General features: G+C 34.8%; 1 protein-coding gene across 1 annotated transcript in view; it reads left to right on the top strand.

Annotated features, from left to right (window-relative positions):
• The first annotated feature begins 11213 nt into the window (after nt 1-11213).
• Nucleotides 11214-20105, top strand: part of LOC111049505 — a 243905-nt gene continuing 235013 nt past the window's right edge. Inside the window, exon 1 of the mRNA XM_039436037.1 lies at nt 11214-11438. Coding sequence (XP_039291971.1) covers nt 11375-11438 — 64 coding nt within the window. The 5' untranslated portion in view covers nt 11214-11374. The remainder of the gene's footprint in view (nt 11439-20105) is intronic.

Genomic DNA, 20105 nt, shown 5'->3' with positions numbered 1-20105 from the left:
TTGTCATTTTTTATTCTGATTTGTCTTAATAACCTAAAAGATGATGTTCAATTATGTGGGAGGTTGAGTTTATACTTTTTTATCCCTTCAAATGACAATAAGATGATATTATTATAAATGTTTTGATTATTGAATAATTGTCACCTGGTCATATGGGACATATATATGATTCATATATTTATCTCATATTGATCAGGATTTTAGAGTTTTAATTTACGAAAAGTTTAATGAGCGGTGTTTCTGCCTTTGAACAGTTTTGTCATCGACAGAAAGATTGTTTATTTCACTTGTTATCAAAATTATTGTAGCTTCTCTTTTGTTTTTCATAACAAACGTGCTCGCTTGTGCGACGGATAAAAATATGTATTTGAAATGGCTTCATGTTTGGCATTGACTGAGTTATATATTAATACCCAAAATTTTACTAGTGTGTGTGTGAGCTCGTTCGTTAGGACTGTGAGTAAAGTCCGGCTGTTCTGGTGAAGGGGATAGATTTTGTTCTTGTTTTATAATACAGTTTTCCTGTCACAGTTCGGGCAGTTTAAAGAGAATTGTATTATTGAATAAGAGGGGATCTGAACCCACTTCATTAGATCAGTTTTTTTTATTTATTTTTCATTAATAATTAACGTCGCGATTAACCAGTGGATGCCAAATTGGTGGCCATTATCATAAAGGTAGGTGACTACTGAGTCATTTGTTTTAAATTTTCCATAACCACAACAAATTTAATCTTCACTAGCAGCCAAGCGAGTAGCCCTAGAAATATTCATCTATTTATTGTTATTTCATAATTTCTAATTATAATTCTAATTTTGTACAAATAATTTAATGTTTTGTTTTAATTATCAAAACCAGTACGATCATTTCTTGTTTTTCATTTTCCCACCCTTACATACTCGGTGAAGGCACATATTGCTTACATATTTGGTGGAGGTTTATCCTGCCGTCCATATCTTGTTTACATAATGAAAAGTTTTTTGATCAGCTGTTTTTTGATCACCTTTCTTAGTTCCATGTTAGCGGCTGGAAAGGGTACTCTTTCCGGCCTAGGCCGGAAAGAAACCTGTTCTGACGTCAGACGAGAGTCGTCTGCAAACAATGTCTTTCAGATCTACGTAGGGACTGGGAAACAGCTGCTTTCTGTGCAGTGTGGCGAAAATATATTTTCCAATGATTGAGTGATGAATTGCCATAACAAATAATGAGTATTTCGTGAAATATACTATATAATAAAGTAAAGAGCTGGTTTATACCCGTACGGGATAGGAAAATTATGGTTTCTTCCACCTACTGTCTAAAGTACTTACTTTACTCCCTGAAACCTAATACTAAAGTGTCACTTTTTCCCTCTCGGTAGTAAAAAACAGAAAAACTCCCTAGGGAGTAAAAGTGACTCCATTTAAATAACATGGGGAGCATCTCTATTTTGAAACTTACATTGTAATAGGTTAGAAGGTCTAAGCTCAGATGGGAAAGCATAATAGAGGTGTCTGTCATTGAGTCAACTGAATTCAATACCACAACCAGAAATTTGATTAACTCATGAAATATATGTTTGTATGATAATTATTATATTCTTAATATTAGTAGACGATAAAAATTTATACAATTTTTCAAATATTTTATTCTATTCAAAATACCAGCCAACAAATATTTTTGATCTGAACCGCGTGATCTGGAGTCAGCCATTTTTGGTAGCTTCTCAGCTGATATAATTGTTACAACTTTTGCCGATAGATAGCGCAATCGGCAGTGCCAATCAGACGACCGGTTTTCAGGGTTTAGATTTAGGTTATGTTGTTAGGAATCATTGTCACCAATACGTAAGTTATTAGAATGATTTTATTTGCAGTTTCTATAAAAAAATGTAGATGGAGGAAAAATGTTGTGTACATCACGAGCGAAAAATACTTTTTCTCCCGCAGGAAAATTGCTGCCCTCGGCTTCGCCTCGGGCTTCAAACTTTTTCCCACAGGGAGAAAAAGTCGTACTTTTCACTCCAGATATACAAATAACTATTGACGCATCATCACGTCTGAACTACTCAACTGATCAACTTGAAATTTTGCGTATAGATTCTCAATCAACCAAGGATAGTTATAGACCTGCTTTCAATCCTTCAAGATGTCAGTAGGTAAAGTTTCCAGTTAGTCAAGTTTCAAAATGGACCCTTGCGAGGCACGGCAGGTAAGCTGGTCTATTATATAATGCATCATCACGTCTAAACTACTAGACTGATTATTTTAAATTTTGTTTATTGATTGTAAATCTACCGATAATAGTTGAAGGCTTATTTTCAATTATTCAAGATTCCAGTAGGTCAAGTTTTCAGTTTTCAAGTTTTCAATTACACCCTTGCGAAGCACGGGTCACCAGCTAGTGAATTATATTTCTAAACTGATCTAGCAGCGTCGCGTTGCTAGATAAGGATAGCGCCACCTGCTTTGTCAAGATAAACAAGGATGGAAACACAATAATTGCAAGTTAGCTACTGTCATTATAACGTAGAAAAGTGAAGCGCCACCTGCTTTGTCGAATGATAGACAAGGATAGCAACAAATTGCAAGTTAGCTACTGTCATTATAACGTAGAAAAGTGAAGCGCCACCTGCTTTGTCGAATGTTAAACAAGGATAGCAACAAATTGCAAGTTAGATACTGTCATTATAACGTAGAAAAGTAAAGCGCCACCTGCTTTGTCGAATGTTAGACAAGAATAGCAACAAATTGCAAGTTAGATACTGTCATTATAACGTAGAAAAGTTAAGCGCCACCTGCTTTGTCGAATGTTAGACAAGGATAGCAACAAATTGCAAGTTAGATACTGTCATTATAACGTGAAAAAAGATAGCGCTATCGGCTTTGTAGAATGATAGACAAGGATATCAACACCAATGTGAATCGAATACTGCCATTAAAACGTGGACCTCACTCTTGCAATGATCCAATTTTTTACGAGCAGTCCTCAAAGTTTTGTGTGGTAGAGAGTCCAAGTCGATGAGCGATGCAGAGCGTATAAAACCTTTATTTCTCGCATATGAAGATTTATTCTTTGCGAGAGAATAATAAAATAAGGCATGAAAAAATCAGTACACCGTCGTCATATGTCGTCAAACTATGAAATATGGAGGAGGAACGAGGCACGGCGCCACTGCCGTATAAATAATTCTTCGCCGAAGACGTATAGTAGTAAGGAGCTCTCAATCTTCAGGCTTTCTTTCTCTGTCAGCTATACTATTCCTCTTCTCAGAAATACTGAAAGGGTCCTTTTTTCAATTTTGTCTCTACTGCATTGAGTTCACCGGTTGCTTCCCAATGCTAATAAATATGTTGTCGATATCTCCAGTTCGAGATCAGAATGCGAGAATCTCTTTGGAGTGACACTTGCACAGCTGATTTGTTGTGAAGATTCATCACATAGTGCATGCATTATTCATTCATCTATGTATGGGGACAAAAGGTAACCAAAGAGTATAGAGTATCACATTCTAAGATTATAAGTAAGAGAGTATTAAATAAATAAATATCCCTTTTATTGCTTTGTTCAGGTTCATTACAAAATTTCAAATAAAATTATATAACATTATAAAATTAATTACAGTATTAAGCAATAATCAGCAGCTGCTGGGGAATATCCTTTTGTGTATTGTTGAGTACATCAATTTTAAGTCCATATAAAAATAAATTTTCAACCAAAGCGAGTGTGTCAATCCTTGTACAGCCATACTTCCTTGTATACATTCTTCATTCTCTCCCACTCCTTTCTCTCTCTTGCAACTCTCTGCCACGTCGCTCCGCCGCATACTTTTCTGATCTCTCCGTCCCATCCATACGAAGGCTTCCCTCTACTTCTTCTCAAATTACGTGGGTACCATTTCAGTATTCTTTTCGTCCATCTTTCGTCCGTTGTCCTTGCGATATGTCCAGCCCAATTCCATTTTCTCTCTATTATCATCTTGCCTACATCTTCAATTTTTGTTTAATTTCTAATCCATAATTTTGTTTTCCTGTATTTTCTTGTCACTCCTATCATTACTCTCTCCATCGACCTCACGGTAATTCTAAGTTTCTTAATTATTTTTTCATTTATAGTCCAGGTTTCGCAGCCGTACAAAATTGCTGGTAGGATACACGTTTGTAGCAGCTTTTTCTTATTTTCCATTGATATCTTGGATCTGAATAGATAGCTGTACTTTTTGAACATTGCCCATCTTATTGCTACTCTTCTGATAACTTCTCCCCATTGACCTTCTCTCCCTATTTTCTGACCGAGGTAAATGAAATGATCTACTTTCTCTATCTTTCCGTCCTCAGTCACCAATACTCTATCATTTTCATCACTGTTATATGTCATTACTTTCGATTTATCAAAATTTACTTTCATTCCAATCTTTTTTGTTACTTCAATCATATCTTTCAACATACCGCATACCTCCTCCGTATCATTTCCAACTATAACAATATCATCAGCAAATTTCAAGGCATTTAATTTCACACCGTTGATATTGATGCCTCTCTCTTGCCATTGCAACTTCATTAGAGATTTTTCTAAGACTGCGTTAAATATTTTAGCTGATGAGAGTATTAGTATGAATATTTAAAAGGGAGATCCTATACTCTCTGCAAATTGGTTCAAGTGGAATAAGATCAGCTATGCTTTTAGAAGTAAGTTTGATTGTTGGTAATTTTTCAAAATCATATTTTTAATATGTGAATATTTCCTATTCTACTTATAATAATGTGAAATATTTCTTTTATGTTCAGTTTTGAAGCATCTACATTTGAAAATCTACTTTGTGAAAATACTTGAGGACTGAAAATGTTGTGGAGTGAACAACTAACTTAACTCATTTCAACCTATTTCGGACTAACCTTATCTAAATTTGGGAGAGGAATAGCACAAGGTTACCTTATTTTCACTCTCCCTATCGTTTCGATGATGTACTTATTGTATAAATGAATGAATAAAGTGTAATGAGTGAATGGAGTGGAAGGATTTTTGGATAAGTGGGAGAAGGGGCTCTTTTTGCCCCAACTTCGCCCACAACACTTGCAACATTTTTAAGTGCGATAACTGAAGGCAATTATTATCCATCTAACAGATATTTCATTTTGTCTGCTCTATAAACGACATTAGACGATTGAATACAACAAGAATCTGGTGTGGCGCACTCACACAACTTTCCTTGCCGTTATGAAAATTTATCACCTGACGCTAGTGATCCCGCGCATCTCAAGTCTACTATATTCAAATATCCAAGCCAGCTGGTGACAGGACAATAACGCTGGAGACACACGAAGTCTGCTATCTCTTCATAGTGAATGATTTAACAGAATCAACAGTTGCCAACAGTTTGCAATTGAAATAATAACATTTTCTCGAATTTCGAGCTTATTTCCAATTTTAGGAGAAAATGTTACTTGTTACTATGTTAATTGATGTGAACATCAATTGTAGAGATTTTCATGGTCAATCTTTTCCACTTGGAATTTTTTGTTTAAATTGTATCTGAAGCCTGATAATTGAGAATCTAAAATCAAACTTTGCATTGATGGGACAGAGCTCCTGGAATTTTTACAGATATGAGACTTGTGACAGTTGATAGAGCTTATAAATAACTATTTCAGGTATGAATTTGATCCAAATCGTTGGAGCCGTTTTCGAGAAAATCGCGAGAGACCCTGTTTTTGACAACATTTTCGCCATTTTAGCCGCCATCTTGAATTGCATTTGATCGAAATTGTTCGTGTCGGATACTTATACTGTAAGGACCTCAAGTTCCAAATTTCAAGTCATTCCGTTTACTGGGAGATGAGATATCGTGTACACAGACGCACATACACTCATACACAAACACACACACATACAGACCAATACCCAAAATCCACTTTCTTGGATTCAGGGAACCTTGAAACGTATTGAAATTTGAAAATTGTGGTACCTTAATTTTTTCGGAAAGCAATACTTTCCTTACCTATGGTAATAGGGCAAGGAAAGTAGAAATGTTGAAAGAAAGTATGGAAAGATACAGTTTTAAAACGAGTTACTATCACAAAAAAGTCGAATATTAAGAGAAGAAAAGATAATATTGAGCGAGATATTTGACAAAAGTTACTCCACTTATGGACTACTTTTATTCAAGTTGATAAAAACAATATAAAAGCTTGTAGTACCCTTTATTCAAAACTTTGAAATATTTTAACGACAAGTTTTGACCATAGGTCATTTTCAAGTTGAAAAAGACCTATTCATAGTTTCTACTTGAGAATGACCTATGGTCTTAACTAGTCGTTAAAATATTTTGAAGTTTTCAATTAAGGGTACTACAAGTTTTTATATTGTTTCTATTAATTTGAGAGAAGTTATACAGTTTTGTTGATATCATGACCAACAAATATATTGGAGGATTCGAATTATAATACATTAGCAACAAATCAGCGATGAAAAGTCCAGTAAACGAGAAACTTATTATCAAAACACAGAACGAGATGATAATCACCATCATGATAAATGAGATGATGATAAATTGCCATCAAAAGATCATGATAAATTGCCATCATGATCCATAGTGCAAGTTATGAAGTTGATTTGCAGTCATTTCTATGTTGTGATTTGAAAACTTGTAGAGTGCAGAAAACTTGTGAATTTGAAAAATTATAGATAGAAAATTCCAAAGTGAAATAGCAAATAGTATTTCAAATAAAAATCAAATCTCAGAATCAATAATTATTGTGGAACATTTCATCCAGTATCAAATTTTTTCACAAATAACATTTGCCACAATACACGAATACTTATTTGGCAACATTATATTCTATGATATGACTTCACTTCGGAAATGCGGTTCATTGATGAATTTCAATCAGGAAATTGGTTCCCAAGCGAAGACAAAATGTTGGAGGGTCACCATTGATTTGTGCTCATAGCTCTCCCTAACTGTTGACTGCGAGAAATCAATGCCTGGAGCCTAGCCAAGGAAATACCTCAACGTTTTCTCCTGAAAAATAAACCAACTCTCTCACTATTGGCCACAATATAACTTGACTATTGTAGCTGAAAACTATGTGACTCCACCTTCTATTCTATGGTGAGGTCCATGTTATAATGGCAGTGGAAAAAGATAGAACAACGTTGAACATCCTCTGTCTTTGTCAATGCCTTCTATAGACGGTAGCTGATACAGGTTTATTGATGTAATATTAACTGTTCATTCTAGTTTAAAATGATCAATTATATTTTATTAAGAAAGAAATTATATTTTTCAATAACTTTATAATGGATTTTCTTAATTAAGATGAAATATTCTGTTCATTGATTATTTATTCTACATTGTTAAAGACAATCTAGCAACAGAGCAAAGCGGGAAAGAGAATGATTGACAATGATATCAATACCATTGCTAAGCAAACACTGCCTTCATAATGTGGAACTTACTGTAGCTGAAAATCATGTGATTCCACCTTCTCTTGTACAATTTGTGCTTTTCTATGGTTAGATCCTAATTATAATGGCAGTGGAATGGAAGCCTTTTTGATCACGATTAAAATTTAACCGGCTTTTGTGAAACCGGGCCTATTGTGAGGGGCACGTTAAAATGGCAGTGTTTGATTGGCAATGGTGTTGGTATCCTTGTCTATCATTCAACAAAGAGGATAGCGCTATCTATCTCTCGCTTTGCTCTGTTGCCAGATCGTATTTCAACAATGTAGAATTGATAATTATTTGACAAAATATTACATCTTAATTATGAAATTATTGGAAAATATAATATTCTCGCTTAATAGAATTTAATTGATTATCCCAAACAAGAAAATCGGAGCTCGAAGCGTGGAGGCTGCTACCAAACGCTGTACAGTCATAAAAAGCGATTGGGCGGGCGAAGCCCGCCTACCAGCCGAAGCGCGAAGCGCTGAGGCTGCCAATCCATATTACTGGTGGTATAGGGGGCGAAGCCCTCTGCCGAGCGCGAAACACGAGTGAACAGCTATTATCACATCAATAACCTGTATCAGCTGCCGTCCATAGAAGGCATTGCCAAGACAGAGGATCGGCAACGTTGATCTCCTATCTTTTTCCACTGCCATTATAACGCGGTCCTCACTATATAAATGGGTAGAAGAAAGAGAAGTTATCATTAGTGCATTGTAAAATATTAAAATGCCTATTTTAGAAAATAGTTATTTGTGCAATTAGTGCGCAAAGTGACAGTTTGCTGCACCGAAAGAAACGTTTACGCCCGAGCCGTAGGCGAGGGCGGAATGGTTTCTTGAGTGCAGCAGAGGAACTTTGCGCACGTATTTCACATTAAGTTTTTCCTACAGTTACCATTGAATATGAAGAGTGGGTAATTATGGGTAAAATTGCCTGAAATGCATCAAATGTTTTTCTGTGTAATTTTATTATTGATAAAAACCTTAATTTATTGTCAAATTGAATAAAAATGTTGTCCTTGGTTATAATATATAATGCAATATAAACACAATAATTAGCGCGTTGTGCTTGGTTGCACCTCTGCTCACTATAGCAGCCACAGCAGTCACTGTTACCAACTTCATTTTGATTTTGCTGCACTGTTGCTCCATATAACCTACTAAGTATTTTGCGTTGCCATGTTGCAAATCTGGAGTGCAGAAAAATGTTTCCCGCACTAGAGCGGAAAAGTGATTCTTTGCGTTCTGTAATCAGTGCAGCAATGGCCACTTTTCAACGTAACTGTAGGAAAATATTATTTTAGGATGTGTAATGCAGGTTGCATAAATTGACCCTGTCTTCCTGTTTTGATAAGTTCCAATGTATTGTGACAGTGTTGAAACAACGTAAACTAAACATTACATTTCATGAAGAATATTGACAGCCAGATAATCAAGGATATGCAATGCGGGTTGCATATATAACCCCCTGGCATCAAAATTTGAAAAAAATACCAATAATTTGAAATGTCAGCATAAATTCAACCAAAATCAACATTGATATCTTATTTTAGTGAGGCATACATTATAATGGCGGTGGAAAAGATAGAGAACCAGCGTTGCCGATTCTCTGCCTTCCCACTGCCTTCTATAGAGGATAGCAGCTGATACCGGTATATTCGATGCAATATTAACTGTTCTTCATTGATATTTCATTTTAGTGAGCTCCACGTTATATATAAAGGCAGTGGAGAAAGATAAAGAACCAGCGTTGCCGATTCTCTGCCTTCCCACTGCCTTCTATAGAGAATAGCAGCTGATACCGGTATATTCTATGCAATATTAACTACTGTTCATTCTAGATTAAAAAAAATCATCAATGAATAATTATGTGTTATTTGTTTGGAGAATATGTCTTTCTGTGATTCAATAATAGATTTTCATGATTGAGCTTGAATATTTTGTTTATTAATTATATTTTTCCATTGTTTTGAAAACGATCTAGAAACCATGCAGAGCAAGTAAGGATAGCGCTACCTGCTTTGTCGAGTGATAGACAAGGATAGCAACACCAATGTTCATCAAATACTGCCATTATAACGTGGACCTCACTATAATGTCAGAGTTAATGTTCTCATAATCTTCTATCCCATACTTTGGTACGTCTATGTATTACACGTGAATGGTCGTTGCAGAGTCTGTGAGATATCTTCTTTATTTTTGGTTTTGAAGCATCCTGATTGAAAAATCTTCTTTGTGAACATATTTCAAAACTGAACATTTCGTGAAGAGGAAAACTACAAGACCTAGCCTATTTCGGACTATGTGTAACCTCATTTATTTACTCAATTTGTTTATTTACTCAATAATTCAGAATTACTCAACTTACAGAAAAGTACCACATGCTTATAAGCCCAAAACGGTTCCAATTCTAATTTTTACAACAGTCCAAATGTAGCTCATCTAAATTTGGGAAAGAAATAGCACAAGGTTACCTTATTTTCCGTCTCCGTATCAATTTGATGACGCAGAAACAGAAGCATCATTATAATTCAACAAATAAAACTCTTGACAGAATATGAACATAGTTCCGAATCTGAGATATCAGAATTTGAGTTTTCGGACTGTTTTCCTTATTGAAAATCTGTATAAAGCTGAAGCTATAGAGTTCCAAATACTCAACGTATAAAATACAGAGGAGAGTTTAAAACTGACTCGCTGAAAAGCCAAAGAGAGTTTTGAACAAACACTTCCTTGTAGCTTTCAAAAAATCCTGCATCAGTAATTGATGTAATCCTCTTTCATTATTCCGAAACATCGCTCCCCTATAATAACCGGCATTGTTCTCAGTTTTTATCAATCAATGTAACGTTTGTTTCGACGAATGAGTACTAACACCAATCACTGTTGATCCTGATAAAAATTCCTCACTGATTTTGATGAAAACTATTATCAAAATCAAGCTATTCACAATTCATTCAGGTTATAAATAAACAGACAATCATTCGCTATTAGTTGATTTCCTATTGCTAATTGACCGAGAGAAGTGACGTCTAAGATTCAAGTCGACGGTTTGGCATTTCTCTTAATGTTCAAATGTTCATATGTTGCGCATTTACGACGAAACGCGGTAATAGATTTTCATGAAATTTGACAAGTATGTAGGCTACATTTCCAATTGCGCGTCGACGTATATAGAAGGTTTTTGGAAATTTTCCACTTCAAGGATAATATAAAAGGAAAACGGAGCCTCCTTCATTAGCCAATATTGGAGTAAAAACAGACTATAGAATATTATTCATCATAAATCAGCTGACAAGTGATTACACAGATGTGTGGAGAAGCTAGTCTATTGCTGTATTTCCATAAGGTCTATAGTTTCAATCAGGTACTTGTGGATGAGAATACTGCGTGAGGTCTACTGTTCACTGAACTACTAGTATATTGATAAATAATTTCGATATAATAGTACTCTGATAACGAATATTCAAGTCTTATCGAATTCCTCTTCAGCTGTTCAATCTGTTGTGAATATTTGCAGTAGAAGATGTTTTCGAGGTGGTTGACAGCATTCGAATTAGATTTTTGTTTAACAATAATAATTTATTATTATAATTATATTCCAATAACGTATCAAACTAGGGCTAGTCTACATGATTTAAAATAAAATAAATGACTAATTCCATAGTATCCTCTCTTTGAAAAACTCTCTGATATGATTAGCTAATATCCATGAGCTAATATTCATTAGAATTTTCTTTGAACAAATACGATTTCCAATTAATTTTTGTTCCAGGATCGGCTATCCGTTTTCGTTCTCGCAATCAACGAGATTTCAACGAGAACTTACGTGATTTCGCGTGAAGACTCAGTTATCAGAAGAACTCAGATGATAGGATGGTAACAGACCTAGTGATTGTAGGTGTGGAGTGACCTTCGAGCAAATTACGTCATCACTTTCAATGGAGAGGCTAGGGCGAAATCTGCGGCTTTGCCTGTTGTCTGCTATTCTAGTCAACTTACAAGGTAAGTACGAAAAGTCACCTCACAAATAATATGAATATCATTTAGTGAAGTGCGGTAGCTTATTCAGTTTTTGTGAAGGTTTTTTGTATTTTGTTTTTGGCAAATTGAATTCATCCATTCTGCTCTCTTTTTTGCCATTATTTTTTTCTGATGATGATTGTGAACATGCACAAAATACCATTATTGACCGAGCGAAGTGAGGTCTAAGATTCAAGTCGCGGTTTGGCATTTCTCTTAATGTTTAAATGTTTAAATTTTTGAATGTTCAAATGTTTATAATTATGTTGCACATTCACGGCGAAATGCGGTAAAAGATTTTCATGAAATTTGACAGATATGTTCCTTTTTTAATTGCCCGTCGACGTATATTCAAGGTTTTTGGAAATTTTGCATTTCAACGATAATATAAAAGGAAAGAGGAGCCTCCTTCATACGTCAATATTAGAGTAAAAATCAGACTATAGAATTATTCATCATAAATCAGTTGACAAGTGATTACACAGATGTGTGGAGAAGCCAGTCTATTGCTGTATTTCCATGAGGTCTATAGTTTCAATCAGGTACTTGTGGATGAGAATACTGCGTGAGGTCTACTGTTCACAGAACTACTAGTTTTATTTTGTTGAGATAATTTATCATGCTTCTCATATGTCGATTTTTTCCCATGTGCTTTATTCTCGAGAATTCTTTCTCCAGCTCTATGTTCGTTCTGTCTAATCCCAGCCTGTACTTCTATATCCTCACCATAAATTCAATTTTTTCTCTCTAAAACAAATATTTTATGCATATCGGTCATTGAAAAATTCCCTTGTTGTTGATCAAACGGGGATAAATAAATCATGAAGCGTGAAGAGAAATATCCTAGCTTTATCACAAAATTCCCCAATATGAATCTTTTCAAATTTAGTACAAGATTTTCATTACCAAATTATCATAGTAAGTAAACTCCAATTATTTAGGAGCTCTAGACTACTAAGATTAGGTTAAGAATGTTTCTTTATCCTCATTCCTCAGTACAGCTGATGATGCGTTGGTTAACTACGTGAAACCATGGTTCTGTTTTAAAGTTTTTAATAAATTTTCAGTGAATTTGACAATATCTTTGTTACCTTATTATGGAGAGATTTCACAACATCACCATCAATTCTACTAATTTTATTAATTATCATAGTATTTAATAGACTCAATGTCACCTATCTAGCCCACTTTTCAAATATAGAATCCGTATGTAAATTCAGTGATTTAAACTGATTGATTAATTTTGATGGAGATGATTAGAAAATTGGAATTTTAGAAAAAATGGAAAAAATAGAGAGAGATTTGACACTTTCAGAAGGTAAAGAAAATTCAAAAGATTTCCATGACTAAACCATCAAATTGTCGTAGTTTTTCATAGATTCTGTGCCATCTATTCAGCCTACTTCTTCAAATATAGAACTCATATACTCTAGTGATTTAAACTGATTAATCTTGGTGAAGATGATTAAAAGTATATAATTTTGTGAGAAAATTGAAAGAGATTTAACACTTTTGAAAGGTTGAGTGAAATCAAAACATTCCTATGTCCAAATCATCAAATTGTCGTAGTATTTGATAGACTCAGTCATACCTATTTAGCTTACTTCTCAAATATAGGATTCATACCTCAATTTAGTGATTAAATCTAGATTAAGATGATTAGAAGTTTAGAATTTTGTGAAAAAATGAAAGAAGATTAGACACTTATAAAAGGCGAAGCAAATCCAAAAAGTTTCATGACCAAATCATCAAATTGTCGTAGTATTTCATAGACTCAGTGTCACCTATTTAGCCCACTTCTCACTTGGAAGATGGTGCAAAACTTTGGACCAATGAGCAAGGTTCAAATACGTGCCAAGCAACTTCAATGAACCTAATCTAACTTGTAGAGTCATCTCCTTTTGTATCTGACAAGTCTGTCGTCTGCACTGTGCCAGACTGAGAGAGAGAAAGATAGAACTTGTGAACGTATAACTGAACAAAGTGAGTGAGAGCGAAGATAGTTCTGAGATACAGGAGTATATTATACAGGAGTATTGGTTATTCATGGCATCAGAGTGAGTAAGAAAAATAATCTCCGCACAATGTCAGAGTGAGAGAGATTGATTGATTGAGTACTTTATTTATGTAGATTACAATACTTTTTGTGTAGTTGAAAAGTTGTTATTGTGGAAATTATTCATATTGAATGAAAAAGACTAAGTTTATCAGAGATTGACAATGGTGTAATAACCGAAACCGGTCTTTCTAATTATCAATAAATCAGTGGTTTTTTGACAATTTCTTAGTCTTTTTCATTCAATAGATTACAATATATACTGGCTTATTCACTTATATACAATAGCCTACAATACAGCAGAATTATAGATGCATTTACATGATGTAGACTAAAAGAGAGAGATAGAATTTGTTATCGTATAATTGAACAGAGTGAGTGAGAGAGAAGCTATAAGAACAGCGATAGTTCTGAGATACAGGAGTATATACATCAGAGTGAGTGAGTAAAAGAATTTCTCTACAATGTCAGAGTGAGAGAGAGGGATATAGAATTTGTAGTCGTATAACTTAACAGAGTGAGTGCAAGAGAAGCTATAAGAGGAAATATAGTTCTGAGATATAGGAGTATATAATGATATGCAAACCATCAGGATGAGTGAGAGAAAGCATTTCTTCACAATGTCAGAGTGAGAGAGAAAGATCGATTTTGTAATAGTGCAACCAAACGGAGTAAGTGAGAGAGACGAATTGCGAGAAGATATTACCAAGATAGTTCTGAGATATTATATATATAGTTCTGAGATATTATATATATAGTTCTGAGATATCATAAACATAGTTCTGAGAATATTCAGAGTCAGAGATATTTGAGAATATATTTGGTGTCTACGTTATAATGGCGGTGTTTGACTAGCAATGGTATTGCTATCCTTGTCCATCAGTCAAAAAAGCGGATAGCGCTATCTCTTTCTAGCTTTGCTCTGTTTTAACAATGTAGAATTAATGGTTAATTAACAGAATAGTCCATCTCAATTATGAAAATTCATCATGAAATAATTGAGAAATATAATTTCTTGCTTGATAAAATGAAATTGATTTGTTTTAAACGAGAATGAACAGTTGATATTAGATCAATAAACCTGTATCAGCTACCGTCTATAGAAGGCATTGACAAGACAGTGGATCAACAACGTTGTTCTCCTATCTTCCTCCACTGCCATTATAACGTGGACCTCACTAAAGCAGATAACCAGTGCTCCTCAAGGGTCTAATTGAAAACTTGACCAACTGGAATCTTGAAAAAATCAGAATAGGCCTATAACCATCCTTAATAAATTGAGAATCTATTTGCAAAATTTCAAGTGAAGCAGTTAAATAGTTGAGACGTGATGATGCGTCATTCCTGAATTTTCTATCCCGTACATATATCAGCAAATTCTCTCTTTTATTTTATTTGGTCCTGAATTTAAAGTACTGATAATTATTGTGTCTCCACAATATGTATTTTAAATGGTTCACTTCCAATATTTCTATATTAATCCAATATCATGAAAACTGTTGTCATTGTATATCGCGATCTGTAGAAAACTATAGTGAGGCTCACGTTATAATGGTAGTGAATGATTAACATTGGTGTTGCTATCCTTGTCTATCATTCCACAAAGCAGATAGCGCTATCCTTCTCTTGGTCTGCAACGTTGCCATATCATTTTACAAGGCTTCAGAAATATGATTAATATTATTAACAATTATAAAATCTTAATAATGAAAATACATTTATGAATGATTGTAAAATAAAATATTCTCGCGACGTATAAAATATAATTTATTATTGATTATTTCAACAAGAATGAACAGGTTACATCGCATCAGATACACCGGTATCAGCATATTCTATAGGAGGCAGTGGCAAGGCGGAGAATCGGCAAAGCTTTTCTCCCATATTCCTCAATTGCTTTTATAACGTGGACCTCACTAAAGGCAGAATATAAAAAATATTAAAGCATTTCAGGGCCGCTATCAGTGCACGATTTCGCTCCAAATTAAAACTCCGGATCATTACAGTTTATTCTGAAACGGATCTCTTTTATTCAACTAACTTCCGGTCTGAGGTTTTCTCTCTCTTTCTCTCTCTCTCTATCTCTCTAAATCTCTTTCACTCCTGCTCTCACTCACTCTCTCTCTGTAAATCTTTTTCACTCATGGTCACTCTCACACACATTCTCTCTATCCAATTCTTCTACTCCTGCTCACACTCTCTCTTCCTCACTCTGTTCTCTCTCTCTCTCTCTTTTAATCTCTTCCACTCCTGCTCTCAGTCACTCTCTCTTACTCTCACGCTATCTTTCTAAATCTCTTCGACTTCTGCTCCCATTCACTCCCACTAACACATACTCTCTCTCTTTCTCTCACTGTCTTCATCACTCTCTCTCTCTCTAAATTTCTTTCATTCCTGCTCCCACTCACTCTCTCTCTCTAGATCTTTTTCACTCCTGCTCACTCTCACACATACTCTCTCTATCTAAATCTCTTCCACTCCTGCTCTCACTCTCTCTCTCTCTCTAGATCTTTTTCACTCCTGCTCACTCACACACACACTCTCTCTATCTAATTCTTTTTCACTCCTGCTCACTCTCTCTCTCTTGGCAACTTGATTAAATCCTCATTCCTTCATTTATGATAGGTTTTATCTAGTGGAATTTGAAATATTTTTTCCAATTGTATTGGTGAATTAAGTTTAAAATGATCTTTTATAATATTATGAGAATGTATTTTGATTAAGAGTTTTATTTACTTATATTAATCTTATGTAATCTTATTACATAATATGTAATCTATTTTTTCTGTATTCCTACGCAAATTTTTCTTCTTTTGTAAAGGGTTGTGTGGCAGAGAGGACCAGGAGTCCCAACTCTGCACCAATAAAGGCATATAATCAATCAATCAATCAATATCTCCCTCACTCTCTCTCTCTAAATCTCTTTCACTCCTGCTCTTACTCACTCTCTATCACTCTCGCTCTCTCCAAATATTTTTCGCTCCTGCTCTCTCACTCTCACTCCCTCTAACTCTCTCTCATCCCTTCTTTCTCAATCTCTATCTCTCGCTAACTCCATCTCACAGACTGTCTCTTCCTCTCTCACTCCTTCTCTCTCTCCCACTCACTTACTCTCATAAACGTGCGCTCGCTCTCGCTCTCTCTCTCAGGAGCATTTCATCTCGTTTCACCCGCCAGCAGTCCATTGGATTTGTTCCAATTAAAAAGCACTTAGAAGATCAACAGCGTGAGAGTTTTGGATTTGCAGCGTCGAACGAGAGCGGACTCTTTACAGTGAGCACTGAGTGAGCTTACAAAAGGTTCTGTATTATTGCTGCATCAACAAACCTTCCCCTAACTCAAACCCTTTTTCGCCCTCAAAACTTCACCCCCACCCCTCTCAAAACTGCCCCTGACTTCTCCCTAACCGACCCTTTCGAGTCCCTACACTAAACGGCACCCTGTACATATGTTCTGTCTCTTTTTTCTGCGGTTTTATCAGCTCTTCTCTTCCTACAGTTCCATCAGCACTCGTGGTAATTCATATTTTTGCTGCCCTGTTTTCTTTCGAGGCCGGAAATTACCCGGCTGAACAGCTGTCGATGCTCGAACCGTTGAAAAGCGTGGAGTTCAGCTCATTAGGTTGTTCTCTATCAAAACCCTCTTACAAATCAGACAAGCTATGGTATTTCCAAGCTTGTAAAAATACTCCCAATTATGATTTTCCCTTCACTTATACAATCAGTATTCTACACAAACTAACTGATCCAAAGCTCATATCTCATAGTGACGTCCACGTTATAATGGCAGTGTTTAATAGTATTGATATCCTTGTCTATCATTCAACAAAGCGGATAGTACTATCTCTTTCTCGATTTGCTCTGTTGACAGATCGTCTTCTAACAATCTAGAACTAATAATTATTAAACAAAATTTTCCATCTTAATTATGGAAATTCATCATAGAATTATTGAGAAATACTATTCCTTGCTTAATGAAATATGATTGATTATTTTCAACGAGAATGAACAGTTAATATTACAACAATTAACCTGTATCTGCTACCGTCCATAGACAAGACAGGGATTCGGCAAAGTTTTTCACCTATCTTTCTCCACTGCATTAAAACTGCATATGATTCCATTTCAAAAAAAAAAAAAAATCATCGCTAGCATCTATTGGAGGCATTGTTGTCTTTCAACAATGTAGAATTGATGATTAATAAACAATATATTCCATCTTCATCATCAGAATCCTTTGTGGAATTATTGAAAAATATAATTTCTTGCTTAATAAAATATGATTTATTATTTTGAACATGAATGAACAGTTAATATTACATCAATAAACTTGTATCAGCTATCGTCCATAGGAGGCATTGACAAGACAGAGGATCGGCAACTTTGTTTCTCTATCTTTCTTTACTGCCATTATAACGTGGACCTCAATCTACACAAATTAATTGATTCAAAGCTTATATCTTATAGTTAGGTCCAGGTTATAATGACAGTGTTTGTTTAGCAATGGTATTTTTATCCTTGTCTATCATTCAACAAAGCGGATAGCGCTATCTCTTTCTCACTTTGCTCTGTTGCCAGATTGTCTTCTAACAATGTAGAACAAATAATGATTCAACTAAATACTTCATATTAATTATGAAAATGCATTATAAAATTATTGGAAAATATAATTTCTCACTTAATAAAATATTAATTGATTATTTTTAACCAGAATAAACAGTTAATATTACATCAATAAACTTGTATCAGCTACTCTCTATAGATGGCATTGACAAGGCAGAGGATCGGCAACGTTTTTCCACAATCTTTCTCCACTGCCATTATAACGTGGACCTCACTATACACAAATTAATTGATTCAAAGCTCATATCTGACAGTGAGGTCCACGTTATAACGGTAGTGAAGAAAGATAGGAGAACTTCTGCTTTCTCTTTTATATGCCGATATAGTCGACATACTTCTCCTCCTATAGTTACTGAGAGAGTGAGTGGATGTGTTGGAAGTTAGTAAAACAAGATTGCCGATTCTCTGCCTTGCCACTGCCATCTATGGACAGTAGCTGATACAAGCTTATTGATGTAATAATATTAACTGTTCATTATCGTTAAAAATAATTAATTATATTTTATTAAGCGAGAAATTATACTTTCCAATAATTCCATAATGAATTTTCATAATTGAGATGAAATATTTTGTTGATCAATTATCATTTCTACATTGTTAAAAGACGATTTGGCAACAGAGCAAATCATAGGAGAACAACGTTGCCGATTCTCTGCCTTGCCACTGCCATCTATAGACAGTAGCTGATACAAGTTTATTGATGTAATATTAACTGTTCATTCTCGTTTAAAATAATCAATTATAATATTTTATTAAGCGAGAAATTATACTCTCCAATAATTCCATAATGAATTTTCATAATTAAGATGAAATATTTTGTTGATCAATCATCAATTCTACATTGTTAAAAGACGATCTGGAAACAGAGCAAATCGAGAGAGAGATAGCACTATTAGCTTTGTTGAATGATAGACAAGGATAGCAATACCAATGCTAATTAAACACTGCCATTATAACGTGGACCTCACTATGAGATGTAGAATAGAATATAATGACTGCCTTTATTTTATACCTGGGAGGGCGAAGTTAGGGCGCAGTCGGCCCTCTCTTACACTTAACCCTCAATGAGCTATATATAGAGGGTAGCTTATACCGGTATAACTGATGCAATATAAACTGTTCAGTATATTGATTAATTCTATAATATTTTAAATTATTATGAATTCATTCTAGTTTTTCTGCTCTCTTAGTATTTCACTCTTAGTACTTCTTCTTTTCGGATTGAGATTTTATTTTTTTTCTAGTTTTTTTTCTAGACTCAAACTAATTAGTTTTGCTGGTAACGCCAATGATAATAATATAATCGATTTTTAAATGGAAAATATTTTAATTTTAAGTTTTTGTAATGTATTGTATATGAAATTTTTATATTTTTCACATTTGTAAAGTTTTGTTTAATGATTTTGGCAATAAATATTTCTTTCTTTCTTTCTTTCTTTCCTTTCTCATTTATTACCAGTTTTGTTACTCATCTCTCCAGTTTCCATCGGAATATTTTCGCGCGATCGATTTTCTTCTGATAGTAATTGCACTGTAATCCTCGCACTGATCAGCTAGATTATGGTTTTGCGGAACAAAAAAAAAAATTTATTAACATTCAATGCGCTATCGGATGGAAAGGAGAAAGAAGACGAGAGAAGGGGATGAGGGAAAGAATAAGAAAGAGAGAGAAACATAATGGAATGGATTCCAAATCCTCTTTGGAAAGCAGCGGGTAATCCCGTTCCTTCGACACGAGTGTAATTCGACCGATTTCGCTAATTCAATAAACCGAAATTACGCGCCGTTTTTCTCTCATTTTCGAAGACTACCAAAACCCCTTCTCTCTCCCACCCTCTCTCTTTCCCCTCTCTCCACCACAATTTTGTTTTGTGATGAAACGACACCGCTCACCCCCTCCACAACACTAACCCCTCACCGATCACTGATTACACTCAGTTCTCGATCGCTCCAAGCCTCCCTACCATTTCT

This window comes from Nilaparvata lugens, chromosome 10 (assembly GCF_014356525.2).
Source record: "Nilaparvata lugens isolate BPH chromosome 10, ASM1435652v1, whole genome shotgun sequence".
In the NCBI taxonomy this organism is placed as follows: domain Eukaryota; kingdom Metazoa; phylum Arthropoda; class Insecta; order Hemiptera; family Delphacidae; genus Nilaparvata; species Nilaparvata lugens.
The sequence above is the reverse complement of the archived record's forward strand: the minus strand, read 5'-3'. Positions and strand labels throughout refer to the sequence as shown.